The sequence below is a fragment of the Sebastes fasciatus genome, chromosome 8, assembly GCF_043250625.1.
Source record: "Sebastes fasciatus isolate fSebFas1 chromosome 8, fSebFas1.pri, whole genome shotgun sequence".
In the NCBI taxonomy this organism is placed as follows: Eukaryota; Metazoa; Chordata; class Actinopteri; order Perciformes; family Sebastidae; genus Sebastes; species Sebastes fasciatus.
Window position 1 is genome coordinate 5,604,247 of NC_133802.1, and position 16,464 is coordinate 5,620,710.

The window sequence follows — 16,464 nt, forward strand, 5'->3', positions numbered from 1 at the left end:
AATTGTGATTTGTGATTTTTGGCTGTAGAAATAAAACTGACCTTACTTGACCGTCAATCTTCTCATCTAACATCCCAGCAAGAAAGCAAATAAGCGCAATCCCCAAAATGTCGAACTGTTCCTTTAAGCCAATATGAACTGCTACGTGTTTGATTGTTGAGAAACTCTGAGCTCCTTCAGTGTTTCAAATTAGAAATCAAATTTGAAAATGAAAATAAGATTGCATTCTGGTTTTATGGCAGTTTTCATACAACTGTGGTCAGAAAGAAGCCTCTATTATATCTTGCAGTGCACACAACAAGCCTTTGTAAAAGGAAAATGTATTTTAGAAAGCCAATATATTGATCTAATCTTAGTGGAGACCTGAAGTCTTGTTAATAAAACCAGCTTATTTGACTCTCGTTCACATTGTTGACTCTGGATCTTTCCACAGTTATGAGTTCAGTTGATGTGGAAGGATATAAACATCACAGAGCTCTGTGTGGTTCCGTGCCAGCTCAACTCCAAAATCTCTCTGGCGTTTGTGTTTTTACAAGGAGGATTCAAAGGCACTTAATTTATTATAATCAAGCTTATCTTTAAAATGGAAGTGAATCAGTCAACCAAGTTAAGCTGGTTTACTAAATGGATTTCCACTCCAATGAGCAATTATATAAAAAACATGACAAATGTAAGCATTCAAAAAAAAAAGAAGAAAGCTTTATTTCATCTTTTGTGGCAAGAGCGCCGCCGTGTTGCAGTACTCTAGCCTGTGACAAGGTTGGTTGGCTCGGCTGAGTTACACAGATACAATGGTAGAGACCGTGAAAGACGCAGACTGAAGAGACACAGGACAGAAGAAAACAAAAGAGGGGACACTATCGTATTGCTCCTGGATGTAAAGATGAGTTTTACAATCTTAAAAACCAAGGACAAAACAGTCCATTTCATAAACTGCTGCTGAAATGGAGATCAGTAGCGTTATACTGCAACGCTGGCTACAGTGGCACTGAAAGAGCCCTCTGACAGGCACTGAGTCAAGCTGACTGTCTCCCCGTCTCCCGTCCACTCCCCTCTCTGATCACCTGTCTCTGTCTCACCATCTCCCGTCCTCTCCCCTCTCTGATCACCTGTCTCTGTCTTACCATCTCCCGTCCTCTCCCCTCTCTCGTCACAAAGTAAAACTTATCTCCAAAGCAAATACTAGAGACTTTATCGGCCTAATGTTGCCCTTGTTCTCCTTTAACTAGCGAACTAAATAACTAACTATCTAACTTTGTTATACTTCCAAGGAGCCGGCGTGCACACGGACCGACTTGGTGGGCTGCTGTTAGCGGCAGCTCCGAACGATGTGGGCAGGGGAGCCCCATTTTTCGCTCTGTGGTGTCCATCGGCTTGGGAGTATAACTGAGTTAGTCATTTAGTTAGCTAGTTGAAGGAGAACCAAGCTAACAATAGGCCGATAATGTCTCTTGTGAGCTTCAGAATAAAGTAGTAGTAGTCTTTGAACGGTCTGAATGAGACAGCAGAGGCGGAGAGACAGATGATCAAAGAGGGGAGAGGACAGGAGATGGGGAAACAGTCAGCTGCAGCAACTTCAGTGTCACTATAGCCAGCGCTGCAGTAACGTTACTGTTCTCAGTTTCAGCGGCAGTTTATGAAATGGGCTGTTTTGTCCTTGGTTTGAACATTGTAAAACTCAAATTCACATCCAGGAACAATACAATAGCATTGTCTCCCCAGTCTCCGTCTCTCATGGTCTATACCGTTGTATCTGTGTCACTCAACCGAGCCAACCAACCTTGTGTCATCACAGACTAGAGGATTGCAACACGGTGGCGCTCTCGCCAAGAAAGATGAAACAAAGCTTATTTTTCTTTTAAATGCTGACATTGATCATATTTGCCATATCTGACTGTGATATATAATATAATTGTTCAGTGGAAATCTATTTAGTAAACCAGCTTAATTTGGTTGACTGGTTCACTTCCACTTTAAGCACTCATTGTACAGACTGTGCAGTAACTGTCATGCAGGTAAAGTTGCTATATAGAATCTCCCACGTGTTCAAGCATACGAGGAAGACAGATTTTCATTTCAACATTGTGCTGGGGAGACAGAGGTCCGTTGGTTTGGATGTTGGTGTCCAGCTATCATTTGTTGCTAGACAGCCCAACTGCATCCATATGTCATCCAGCCCACTGTGTGTGTCACTATCAACAAATATACTTCTCTCCTTCACCATGTCTTTGCCTTTTTGTTAACCAATTTGAACCAATTCTCATTAGTTGTTTCTCTTCTTCTGCTTCATGGCATGTTAAAGTGCTGATTGAAATGCAGGGTGAAGACTCTTTTGGACTGAAGAGTACTCCAGGTCAGACAAGTCATCATGACATGTCTTCAATTTAGACTGTGATATACTCTGTAATGTCTAGCTGTATATATATATATATATATATATGTGTATTTTTTTTTACCATATATGTTATATAAAGCTTTATGCAGTTTGGTACATGTAAGTGTAAGAGAAGAGAGACCAGCCTTTTCAAACATGAGCCAGAAATCATTCAGTGGACTCCACAAGTTCCCATGTTTGGAATGGATTTGTCTGCCATTGTCATCCTGCTAGAATCCATAACAAATCTTTCCCCATGTCTCTCCTCTCTCTCTCTTTGCAGCAATTGAAGGTTTAATAAGTAAGACATTGGGATATCTTGTTGGTTGGCTTTTATGGGGGAAATAATCAAAAGAAAAGTCAGCTTCACCGGTTTGAGAAACCTGCATGTTGAAATCTGCTGAGATTTGTTCACTTGACATGAACCCTTTTTATTTCTTATGAGTTTTTACCCCTCAATGATGACTGAAGACTGAAGCATGATACGAGCTGAGAACAAGCATGTATTTATCAGGTTTCTAAGAACTCCATACAGATGATTATTGTATTTATCTACAGCAGTGGTAGGCTACGTTAATCGTGGGTTCAAGTCAAGTGGTGCCAAGATAATCCAAAATTGATCCAGAGACAAAATGTCCAAAAGCCCCACTTTATGTTGCATGAAGAGACCTCACTTTCCCTACCAGAACCTCACCTAATGTCTGATTAGGCCTTGACACCTTTGCCTGTATACAAATCAAAATCCAGAGATTACGACGATAATGTAGACTGTAATTGGTGGTGGGAAGAGAGTACTTGTCATTAAAGGTTTCAGTAAAGCTTTTATCCCATCAGCACTATCCTTCAATTCTGCACCAAGTTCTTTTTTTTCCTGTTGTTCCACAAAGCCCGCTCACTACGCTCACAAACTGGCTAACTGGCTTGAAACCAACTTGGTAATTGAATTTTGCACCTTTGAAAGCTAAAAGCAACAGCCGTGCTTTGCTTCTGCTGTGGACGCTGGGCGTGTGAAAGCAGATAAGATATTCTTTAAGAGTGTTCTTGTCTTTGCTCTGTAGAGGCGAGCCTCCCAGGAGAGGAAATTGGTGATGATAAGAGCTGCCACTGTGAGTTTCTCACTCAAGATCTACCAGCAGGAGTGAGGGTAACAATAAGGGCAATCTGGTAAGGATTCGCTTTAATTCCCAGTTTAAATGTTTCTGCAATGTTTACTTCACCCATAGAGACAGGCAATTATGATTTGTGTTTGTGACTTTTCCTGTGGTCATCAATGATGCAGGCTTTACTAGCTCTGATTGTGTTTAAAGGAGAACTTTTTTTGTTTTGGCCATCATTCATATGTAATAATAACACTGTACTTAAGTCAATTGCTGAGATTTGGGAACATGGTGGCATCGCTAAAAAGAAGTCTGATGGGGCAAGAAGTCCTTGCAGGGCAGCTGGATTCTCGCGGTGTCACAAGATTATGGGATCACATCTCACACCAAAATCCATCTTGTCAGGCTTCAAGTAATGTGTTTGTGTCTGGCAAGCCACACCACGGACCAATCAGCGTCCTGTGATGAGCTACTAGCAGCTACCGGCGTGCCTTAGGTGTGTGTGAGGCAACAGCACTGAAGGCGATGTTTTCGCTCTTCTCCCGACTGGCCTCTGCAATAGTTTGATTGACAGATGGTTCATCCAATCGCCTGCCAAGTATTTTTTTGAAAGTGCCTGCCCTTTTCCAAACAGTTTCCAATGACGGCTTCTCAAATGGTTCTGTGTAACAAACCATCTGGCGGGTCAGGGTACAAGAAGTCATACAACCAGACACATTTAAAACAACCGTTCAAGTTAGTCAAACTTATCTGGAAAAGAAACTGAAGTTGATTAGTAATTTTTTGCCAAAACTGTTACAGACCAACTTTATGTTTATCAACTTGTGTTGTGTGTGTGCACAACTATATTAGCGAGAAATTGGGAGCACTCACTTTTGGTTTTCCCTCCAAATAAAGTGGTTGGTTCTAATCTGGCTAACCTGTCGGCCTGTTTATAACCGGTGTGGTCGCTTCACTGCTCGTGTTTCTTGCCCTGTTGGACTTTGTTGTAGTGTTACCAGATCTCAGCAGTTACTTTGTTGAGTTCAATGTTATAACCAACAGAAAGGTTGGCCAAAATTATGAAAACAAGTCTGAGCGTGAAGGTTCATTCTTGACCTTTGACATTGTAATTTGTCAAAATAATCTTAATTTACTAGGTACTTTCAATCAGTCTTCATCAGTGGGTGGAATTTGCTCAGTTGCCTGTATATGACCACCTGTCATCGCCTGACAAGTGAGCCATGTGCTGATGAGGACCGTGCGATGCGGTGGAAAGCTCTGGAAAAAGCGAGTAAATTGGCCTTAGGTTGAGATTATTTTGTCAAACTACGAAAACAGCACCCAAGTTATTATGAATTACCACACAAGAAGGAAAAGAGTTTTCTGCATCTACTGTGTCGAATTGTTATAATGGGCCTTGTTAACGAAAGACATTTTGACATGTCACAGTTGGAAAAAGTGTAAATAGGAAAAAAATAATGATGGCTGAATTCAATTTAGCTGCTTTAGTTTCAGGGTCCTGTGTATAGTGCATGCTGGCTCACTGTCACAATGTCATGGCTTACTAAAACGGCATTATCAGGCCATTAAATAGGCGTTATTGCTGGTTATAAGCACCATAGATCTGGGTCAGAAGGGCCCTGCTACACCCAATATTAGGTTTTATCATCTATTCACATGGTAGATCACCAAAAGAAGGCATAAAAAAAGACGACAGTGACCTCTAGCGACAGCAATTTGGGTCAAATCCTGTTCTTTTTTAAATGTGCTAAATAAACTGACTTGACTTGACTTGACTTGACAGGAACAGTAGTGGACATGAGGTGCTGTAGTATATACAACATGAAACTTCATATGGGGTGGAGGTCAGTGAATGGTGGATGAGATACTTTGACCCAGAACGCTGGGGTTCGCATCCTGTGTGAAACCAACAATGTGAAGTTCAGTTTCACTGTCACTTTAGAAACGTAGATATTTTCGGCCAAAACACAATGTTTTTCCCTGACCTGTTTTTTGACAAATCAAAATGTCAGCTGTGAAAAAAGCCTACTAATGTACTCTGTGTGTCATATGAAAAAAAAAAATGTCTTCCCTCAGCGTCATGAAGTTCCTGGTGTCAAAGAGGAGGTTCAAGGAAAGCTTGCGGCCTTATGATGTCATGGATGTGATCGAGCAGTACTCTGCAGGTCACCTGGACATGCTGTCTCGCATTAAGAACCTGCAGTCCAGGCAAGTGGACAGGCAACGTTCACTATACAGTATCATTTTGTACCAGTTTAAATCTGACTCACACTCATTTCCCCTCAAGCAATGTTCACACTACGGGTGACTAAAAAGCAACAAAATGGCCATCGTGGCCAGCTACGTTGTCGCCGAGTCACCGTTGAAGTGTTGCTCAAGCGCTCGCTGGTGTAGTTATGTCGTAAATAGCATTGGGAACTAGCCAATCTTTGAACTCATCGGCTTCCGATCTGGCGACGGATAAGCCTCTTGGGGGTAGGGGCCATATATCTGGGGTTCCGTTGGAGCCAGCGGATATGTGGGCCAAGTCTTCCTAGCTAAATTTAAGCCATTAAAAAGCGAAATCGTCAGACGATAGCCGATGGTTTCCGTGATAGCACTTAGCCAATGCATTCCGTCTCTTTTGCTCTCCATACGGACTGTTTACCTGCATTTAACCAAAGCCTCCCTGAACGTGATTGGTCAATAAACTCCTCGGACTACAAACGAAAACCAGAATGCTTCTGGTACAAAAATGTTGTACTGTTGCCAACAGATTCTACATGTGAATGCAGAATGCAGAACCTCCATTGAAAATGGTAGCCTTTTGCTGGGTCGCTCGCATGGATGTATGGAGAGAACTGGATATAGCGTTGGAGACGGACTCCCGTTCATTCCAATGAGAGTTGCTCAGTGGCGCCTGAAGCGCGATTGCTCGACTGCCGAGTGATAAAGTACCCGGATCATCCGGCGATCTTCCGTATCCATTAGGCCCATAGAGCAGGCGCAGTAACGTTTTCTTTAACTCCGCCTCATTCACATGAACGGAAGAAGGAAAATAACTCTGAATTCGGCTAGTAGTACATTTTACAACATTTAGGACCTAATAATTTAAATAAGGGCTGTTTTTACTGGGAAGTTGATTTACCTAACAAAAAATGATCCGCCGAGTTTCAGATGTCTCTTTCCCAATGTAAGTCTTTTGGGGCATAATGGCATCCCGTGACGGACGCGGAAGTTGTAGTACCACCATTTGGCCACTACGAAAATTTGCTTCAAAGCCCGGCGCTCTTCCTGAGGGCTTGGTCGCTCGTAATGTGAACACAGCCTAAGTGTCAGGATGGATATGGAGGATACATGGAAGCATTTTCAGAGTTATTTCTTTAGTTCAATAATAATAATGATTTAAGTTCAGCATAACAGTAGAGATGTGATTCAGTAATACAGTGTTTGTGGTGTCGCTGGATACACACATGTCGTGACACACAAGTCATTGATTTGCCTGTTTCATTTGTCCAACGACATGTGATGTATTCAGATCCCAGTCTGTAACATTTATATATCAAACTGTGATTCACTCCTTCAGCTTTGAATGCGTCACAAATTCATTTTAGATACGACATTGATGTATAATTCACATTGTTTTACCTCCCGCAAAGTAGCTCCTCACATTGTGATCCCCTAAAGGTCTAACATGTAGAATAAATATATTCCAACAGTGAAATACATGCACCCTTCACCCACGAAGCAAGTCAGTATATCTTGTGTGTGTGGAATATATTGAAACTTGTTTTCCATAGCTGATGTGATTCCCACGTTGCTTCATTTTGCATTGCACTCATATCGTCTCTGTGTGCCTTGCCAGGATAGATATGATTGTGGGGCCCCCTGCCCCATCAACACCTCGCCATAAGAAGTCCACTGAAGATCCTAGGTTAGCTTAATAGACTGCACCTCTAGAATGACCATGTTACCAGCATTCTCCTCCTCATACCACAGTCCAAATATTCAAGCAGTTATATGCTACCTTATTATTTGATTGACAGAACCCCTTTTGAGTTCAAGCCACTTAACCTGTCTCATTTAGCTAGATCAGTGGTTCCCAACCTATTTTCCTTGAAGCCACCCCTACTTGTATGTAAGCAAAGCTGAGGCCCACCACCCCATATTTTCTGATGTCATCAACCTGAAAGAAATTACAAATCCTCAAACAAAATTGATAAAAAAAGTGATTAACTGTATTAAATTAGTCTTTTTTTTAAGAAGTCAACTTTCTTTAATGGCATATAACTCGTCAGTGCCTCCTTCTGCGTGCGGCAGGCGGGAGAGCAAACAGTTTTTTGACTGCAGTAAAAATATTGTTTTTGAATGGCTAAACGCCAACAAATATGGATTGAAGCACAATATTTCGTTAGATAAAAACTAGGGCTGTCAACTTTAAAAATAGTTTAACGCCACTAATTTCTTTAATGCATTAACGCTATCGATCTTTCGGAGGTGTCTCAGTTTTAAAGCTAGAGTGAAGATACTGCGCATTAACACAATCTGTGATTTTTAGGGTGTAGCGGGCTCAGTTGATGTTGAAGTTGAAAATACTGCATCATATGAAACAAGAGAACCTACGGAATCCATTGGTATCAACCATGTCATCCTAGCTTGTCGCAAAGGAGGATAAATAACACTACCGCAAAATTTTGGCGAGGAAAAACTGTCATGGCCATTTTCAAAGGGGTCCCTTGACCTCTGACCTGAAGATATGTGAATGAAAATAGGTTCTATGGGTACCCACGAGTCTCCCCTTTACAGACATGCCCACTTTATGATAATCACAAGCAGTTTTGTGCCAAATCATAGTCAAGTCAGCACACTGACACACTGACAGCTGTTGTTGCCTGTTGGGTTTCAGTTTGCCATGTTATGATTTGAGCATATTTTTTTATGCTAAATGCAGTACCTGTGAGGGTTTCTGGACAATATTTGACATTGTTTGGTGTTGTTAATTGATTTCCAAAAATAATTATATACATACGTTTGGATAAAGCAAGCATATTTGTCCACTCCCATGTTGATAAGAGTATTAAATACTTGACAAATCTCCCTTAAGGGGTACATTTTGAGCAGATATAAAATGTGTGATTCATTTGCGATTATTCGTGATTAAGTATGGACAATCATGCAATTAATCACAATTAAATATTAATCACGCTCTGGAGTTATTGGAAATGTTTGGATCACACGAGTCTGAAACAATCCTTCGCAGCCACTACAGCTAATTCTACTAATAATGTAATATTAATAATATTAGTGTAGAGTGATCTTTATTTGCAACTGTGCAGAAATAATGGATTTAAACACAATGTCTTTTGTAGAAATTATCCAGTAAGTGTGTTATTACAATATTAGTTATACATGTGTAAATCTATTTTGATAAATCCTGGCGCACCCCCTGTGATCTTTGGCGCCCCCCTAAGGGGGGCGCAGGACCCCAGGTTGGGAACCACTGAGCTAGATAACACATGCTGAGATGAAGCATTGTTAAACATTCTATATTATATTAAATAGAATCAAGAGAAGGGTTCGTCAAACAGTTTTACTATGAGGATGTTGTGCAGTTACTTCAGCTATCGTGTCACACTATATCAGCTGCTGTCAAGAAAAGCAACAAAAAAAGAAAAGAAAAAGTGAGACATCCCGGCGCTTTTCTCACTGAATGTTAATGAGTCATGTCATATGGCCTCACTCAACAGGGGTTTGACAGTGCTAGAAGCTTGCTCTCTTATATGAGAGACAGGAGGAGAGCTCCCCCAGCAGGATGCAATGGAAATGAAGCATGAAGCACAACAAAAGCATGCCAATTTATGCATTTTGGCCCTTAGGCAAAATCACACTTTGTTTCATTAAACACCGCCTGATCTCATAATGCATGCATCCACACCGTGCAACTGAACTCAATAGTTTCTCAGGAAATGCTCACATCCAACATTCATTCATTCATTCATTCCAAACATATTTGTAGCTTGATGATCTTTCTTTACCTGATTTCCATGTCACATTATGGCATCATGAACTCCTTAAATTTAAACCCGTGTGGCAGAACAGAGTGTTTTTTAATCTCAGATATTACTTTTGTCAAATGCTAGAGTTGACCAGATCGTTGGTAAAGGTCCTAAAGCTGACGGAGAGGCTGCAGATGACCCGAGCATGATGGGACGTCTGATCAAAGTGGAAAAGCAGGTATGAATGTTTCTTCCAGCTGTGTAAAAGTAGTACCAGTTGGTTTAAGCTGAAGTCGTTGCAGTGTATTTATGTTTTTCTGATAATCAGTATCATCCCTTAAATGTTCTGCTTGACTGTTTGGTGAAGCACATTTTGAGTCACTGTATCTTATCAAAATGTGTGTCGAACTTAACTCAACTTGACTGAGCCGTCTCTGCCACTCGGTTTGGGTATGTTATGCTAAAGAAATCCACTTGTTCAATTGTCTTTTTATGGTAAAGGTAGTAAATCAGAATCAGAAATACTTTATTGATTCCCGGGGGGAAATTGGAGCGCTACAATTGCCCTTATAATATTAGGAAAAGAAATAACGAAATGTAAGAAAATAGAAATAACAGGGTATGTAACATGTAAATTATGCACATAATGCTACAATATAGTACATAATGTGACAGTATAAACACAATATATGTAAAGAATTATAAGTAAGTAATAAGTTAAAATAAGAAATGAGAATATATTGTGAAATATGTACAAATATTTGCATTAAGACGTGCAATATATGACATATAACCACAGTGCAAATAAGTAAATACAAAAAGCAGAGAAGTGGGTTCTATTTAGTTTGTTACTGTAAATTTAAATGCCAGAATGGTTTAAATAAGAATGAAATAAGAGTATTTCTTGAAATGTACAGTATACATGCAGTATTATTGACAGAGTATTACACAGTTGAATTATTGCACAAATTATTGTACAGTTGAGCTAATAATAAAATAATATAAAGCTAATAATGTAATTTAAATTTACTATTTGCTACTAAATACAAAAAGTCTAATCATTCATTGTTGTTGATATGATTTTTATTCTTCTTTTAATGTTATTCATTATATATATGCAGAAATAAATTACTAATACTAACTAATACTAATAATAAAAAGTAGGAATTTTACTGTCAAAGAACATGCTCTATCAAATGCTTGAAATATAATTTTTGTGGTAAAAGAAGTAATGCTACTTTTACAATTTTCATGAAATACAACAAAATCATTCACTGTTGTTAATATCATATTTAATGTTATTCCATTATATATTTGATGAACAACTTATATCAGTATGATTGAGATGTTTTCAAAGTAGCCTACTGAAAATATGGAAAATATCTAGAATAAATACATGGTAATAATACTAGTACTGGTAATACAAATTGACATATGTTGGCATACTAAACTATAACTAGCATAATAACAGTACAGAGACAGTTTGGTAGAGGCCTATATTAAAAACAGAAGTGGGGTCTGATGTAATTGCCCCAAGGGCATAAAAATGCAAAGAGAAAAAATATACTATTTTACTATACAATTGTTTTCTTAGTGAGGACGTGAAAGGGATATTTTAATTGTGGAGATGGAACACCTTTTCTGCATTGTGTGTTTTTCTGTCTCCCGGTAGGTGTGCTGCATGGACAGGAAACTTGACTTCCTGGTCAATGTGTACGTGCAGCGTATGGGCATCCCTCAGTCGGAAACAGATGCCTTTTTCAACTCCAAAGAGCCGTATCCAGCCCCGCCTTACCACAGCCCGGAGGAGAGCAAGCAGGAGAAGGAGGGAGAACAGGTTGTGAAGGAGGAGAAGGAGTTGTTGCAGACATGCCCACCTGCAGATGTCCCGTGCTCCGATGGTTCTTTGGAAAAGAAAGATCCTTTGCTGGGTCGGTCTGTGGCGATATCGGTGGGTACTCCCTCTGGCAGCCACAGCCGGCCCTCTACCTCCTGGCAGCACCAGCTGCAGCACCCTCTCAGCCAGCCCGCCTGGAACAGCAGTGTGGCCAACACCCCCTCGCCAGTCGGCTACAGCGGCGACCATTCGCCCACCCTGTTCCGCCTCCCGCCTCCACCCGCCCCGGTTCACGACCGATCCTCCTCCGCCCCGGGCGGCAGCGGCAGAGATAGCTCCCAGAGCAGGAGGCGCCACAGGAGGAGGCAGAGGTGTCAGCAGGATGCCACCGCCGTGGAGAGCGACACGTCTCTGTCCATCCCGTCTGTTGACCACGAGGAGCTGGAGCGCTCCTTCAGCGGCTTCAGTATCTCCCAGGCCAAGGAGGACTTCTTTGGGCCTACTTTCTTTGCAGGCTCAGGAGGAGGAGGAGGAGGAGCTGGAGCAGCGACTGAAGCCGCGACTGGACCTTCACTCTGTGCCAGGGTCAGACCCTTCATAGCAGAGGGAGAATCAGACACAGACTCTGACCTCTACGCTCCCTCACCTCTGTCCTTCACCGGAGAGGTCTCAGCTGGAGAGAGGGCATGGCTGGGACTGAAGTAGGTCAGGAAGAACTTTCTCCGCCTGGCAGAGAGGCTGGTGGTGAAACAGATCGGTGCTTCAGGTGCCATCAGGAGACATGAGACAGTGTAGCCAACTGACCGACTGTTGTTGCTGCTGCTGCTGATGCTATTACACACACATTTTAGGTTAAGTGAATGGTTACGATTAGCAGTTTATCACTGAAGATGGTGAAACTATGTCCTTAAAACAATGGGGTTATCCTTTAGCACCTTTTTTTGTTTGTGATGTAACACTTTACAAGCAATGCTTAATTACAGCTGCATTGCATCCATCAAGATCTTGGTTAAATAGCTGTTTAGGGACATTTATACCTCTGAGACCCACGATAGAAACATTTTTGTCTTTCTAGGTGGGTACAGGGAGTCTTTAGGGGGAGATAGCAGGTCAGCAGTAGATGTTTACACTGTGTGGCAAGTGGTTCCCATGCTCACTTATGTCTCATTAGTTGTTGCAGCAATGTTTGGGTTGATACCATTTGTTACACAGATTTGCTGCTTAATGTAACTATTTTTTACCACTCTAGAATTGATAAAAAATTATCAATAATCCCTCCAAAATACCACATTAAGACACCAAGACCTTGTGGATGACCATAGAAAAAGCCATGCTGTGATTTGGTGTCAAAAACGTTTGACATTTTGAGATTTCTGCAAGAATTTCTGTGTTTAGATGGCGAGCACTTCCATTACGGAAACTGCTCAGAAACCCCCTTATTCTCAATCTACCTAGGAATCATGCCCATCCATCCTCTGAATGCTCTAGGTCTCTAGTTTGTGGCTGTAAAGTTTCATGAGGCTGTGATTATCCTAGAGGTCACCACAGGTCAATATATACAGTGAGGTCAAGTTTCAAAAGTGGTCTCACTACAATGAAATGGCTACTATGGCGACTAACATCATCACACATGAATACAGTTGGGCTCATTGGATCCACAAGAGTCTCACCTTTACAGAGATACCCTATGTATGTAATTCCTAGACTGTTTAGGGACCCTAGTATGCAGCAATATTCAAATACACAATTTTAGAATAGACAAAATTAACACTTTAATACTGCATGCAAAAAACTGCATCGTTTTTACCCTAAACTAACTGCATGTATTTATCATAAAGTGGGCAGGTCATTAAAGGGGAGCCTTGTGGGTACCCATAGAACCCATTTTCATTCACATATCTTGGGGTCAGAGGTCAAGGGACCCCTTTGAAACGAATGAAATGAATGGCCATGGCAGTTTTTCTTCGCCAAAATGTATCCCAAATTTGGAGTGTTATTCAATCCATTTCTAATGAATTCCTTCGGTCTTCTAGTTTCATTTAATATCTGTACCTTCACTCTAGCTCTAAAACTGAACCTGCTACAGCCTCTGAAAGACAGTAAAGTCGGTCGGGATTGCGGGTCTCAGAGGGTTAACTTAGTTGGGGACATTTCCGTTGTATTTATTCGTGATGAAAGGTACAAGAAAGTATAGATGTATGAGAGTGTGATTCGTCACACTTCATTTTGCATTGAACTTATATTTGACGTTGATTTGAATGAAACAGTGATTTCGTTTATGAATAGTGAGCACTTCTTCTGAGTGTTTCAGTCTTGTCACACGGTTAGCATAGTGTCTTGATAACTTCTATACCTTTGAATGACTTGAGGTGTTATGATGCCAAAACCTTAGCTATGATAATCAATTAGATTCTTGCAGAGTAAAAAAAGAAAAAAGAAAAAAGAAATGTGCTTGCTTTTCAGCATCATTAATTCAGCCTGTTGTTTACTGAATACTACAGAAGAACTCCCCTCAAAGTTTTGTAGATAACTTCCCCATCAATAAACCAGTGAACCTGCTGCATGGCATGTTAAATGGTTGACTTAAAGACTGCGTTCAGCAGGCTACAAATCCAGACAAAAAGTCAGCAGACAAATTCCAAGAGTGTTTCTCTTCTATACAGACAAACAAAGGGGTGAATAAAACATGAAAATGTGCATGCATGACTGGTTTCAAGCTACAATATGTTCGTTTTTTTTTTTTTTTATCGGGATTTGCTTGAGTTCCAATCATATAAATGCAGCCTGAGCTTGCTAATTTCAATGGCTCTTCTTTTCTGGGCAAATATGTCCATGAATTATGTAAACGTTAAATACAAAGGCAGATGTTTAATGCCACATATGGAAACAATATGGGCTCAAATGGACATTAACTCATATATTTTGTTTATTAAGTTGATCAGACATGATGGTATTTAGCCTGCAATGCATAGGTCAGTCATTTAGACTCTATGCTGCTTTGTCAGTTCTGCACTAAATGAGGAAATGCAATAAAAAGCAAGCTAGGCAATCAAGAACCAACATTAACATGGCCTTATTTTTCACACCCGAATCCATCGTTTTGTAAGTAAACAATTTCATTCGAAACATTTCATAAAAGTGCATTTTCAGGTGTTGTAGAAGGTTCTGTGGCCTGAGAGCAGTTGTTCTGTTACAATTTCAGCCATTGATAATGCTACAAGCATGGGGATTGGGACATCTGAAGCATGGACAGTTCTTATTACCGTAAAAAACAATCCAGGTCATAGCAAATTCTGAAAATATCATTTAGTAGAGACTGATCACACAAGATACACAATCCATATTTTTTTTTTTCCAGAAAAGAAGGAACAAACCTACTGGCATGTTTTCTACAACCCAAAGAAAGGAGCTGTAGGGTTTTATATGATACAGTAGCTCTTAGTTCAACACCATCATGCAACTGCACCTTCAATAATAAAACTTTGTACATCACTGAAATCACCTCTTTGGTCTCCCGTTTTTATGTTCTATGTCAGTGAAGCAATACTGTGTCATGGTCCACTGTTTCACCGTAAAAAAAATGTATCAGCCGTATGGTGTAACAGTGGCCACCTATCAGTAGATGGCAATCTAGAGCTTCAGTTGAGTGGGTCCTTATTAAAACATGTGAGAGAAGTAGAGGGATAGATAGATAGATAGATAGATTTGGACCAAAATCCCCGTATTAACAACTGATGCATATGTTTATACAGACTTGGTGGTTTATTAGAAAGTATTATTTAATGGCTTATACACACTTTTGTACTTGCACCAGTAGCAAATAAAAAAGGATAAACAACAGCCAGGGGCATTTGTCACAACCTATGGGCAACCCAAATGCTGTTCATATTAAAGCTAGGGTAGGTAATGTATTTCAGAAACATTTTTGTTATAACCGAGTATATGGCTGGACCGCGTATGGTCATTCTGTAAATGTATGGCTAAATTGTTGCGCAAATAGGTCAAAGTGGTCAGGTCTATAATGTTAAATCCAGCGGTACATGTACACCTGGTCTGACGAGGACACTAGGAGATGCGCTGCTCCACTCAACCTGCCGTTCAAGCAGTGACGTACCCCATCGTTGAATGAACCCGATTGGTCCCTGGTTTTCTGCTTGCCGTTTCAAACGGGGAAACAACATGGCTGCCTGCTCGTAAACTTTCCGTCTAAACAATCCACCAAAATCTACTTCTGAAAACATTTTAAGTGTGAAATAGGCTATACCACTGCTGAATCTCGTTTCATTTTAGAACTAGATCGCCTAGTTTCACAGCTTGGTCCCCCCCACGTAGGGCATCCTGCCCACCTCGGAATCCTGATCCCTTCTGAGTTTTTTTCCAGAGTCGCTCCGATTACAACGAGAACATGATGTCATATTTACACAAGACGGATCCTTTCTAGCCATAACCCTCTCACGCCGGGGAGTTGAACCGTTGACACGCCCCCCTGAAAACGTAAACAGAGGACTGTTCCCACCTTTTCATTTTGAAAGAGCAACGGCCAATGGGGAAACTCCAACATTTGGCTGACCAATCGTGTAACTTCATCACTTAGACTTTTGTGTTTGTAGGGCTGGCCATCTGCAGTCAAGCCAAAAAAAGAAAAAAATTGGAATCCGTGGCTGTTGCAAAACTGTAATAAGGCCGATGATTGGACAGGCTACCTGCCTGTCTACCTGCGCGTCACTGGAGTCTTCCACAAGCAGCTAGCTTGAAAGCTGAGCACTAACCATGGCCATGTACATTGTTTATGTTCATAATGATAATTTTGGGGAAGTGGCTTTGGAGGGAGGCCTCTCTGGGTCTGAAAAGTGAAGCCAATGCAGAAGTTCCTTAAACTTGCATTCTTATATAATCGCCATTAGGGGGCGACACCTCTGGTAGGCTTTGGAGAGAGACCTGAAGCGATGGACTGTCAGTGTTGCAGCATTGGCGACTTTCTCGCTAGGTTTAGCAACTTTTGGAGCTAATGCTGCTAACTACTTTCATTGGGAAAGAGTTGGGAACACTGGGCTGGGTGTTGCAGTTGGATAATTTTTTTAAATCTACTGTAGCGTACTCTTGCTGGTTTCCCCAATGTTGCCGACCCCATCTTTAACGACTTATAACAAATCTACAGTGTAACTGATCTGTAAAGCA

General features: G+C 40.9%; 1 protein-coding gene across 5 annotated transcripts in view; it reads left to right on the plus strand.

The window, feature by feature from the left end:
• Window positions 1-14,796, plus strand: part of kcnq2a (potassium voltage-gated channel, KQT-like subfamily, member 2a) — a 46,216-nt gene extending 31,420 nt beyond the window's left edge. For 3 of the 5 annotated variants that reach the window (XM_074642941.1, XM_074642943.1, XM_074642945.1), the window contains 5 exons: window positions 2,658-2,675; window positions 3,433-3,538; window positions 5,551-5,682; window positions 9,594-9,687; window positions 11,122-14,796. In XM_074642941.1, coding sequence (XP_074499042.1) covers window positions 2,658-2,675; window positions 3,433-3,538; window positions 5,551-5,682; window positions 9,594-9,687; window positions 11,122-11,991 — 1,220 coding nt within the window. In that variant the 3' untranslated portion in view covers window positions 11,992-14,796. The remainder of the gene's footprint in view (window positions 1-2,657; window positions 2,676-3,432; window positions 3,539-5,550; window positions 5,683-9,593; window positions 9,688-11,121) is intronic. The other 2 variants (XM_074642942.1, XM_074642944.1) reach the window with 1 other exon arrangement.
• Window positions 14,797-16,464: the final 1,668 nt, after the last annotated feature.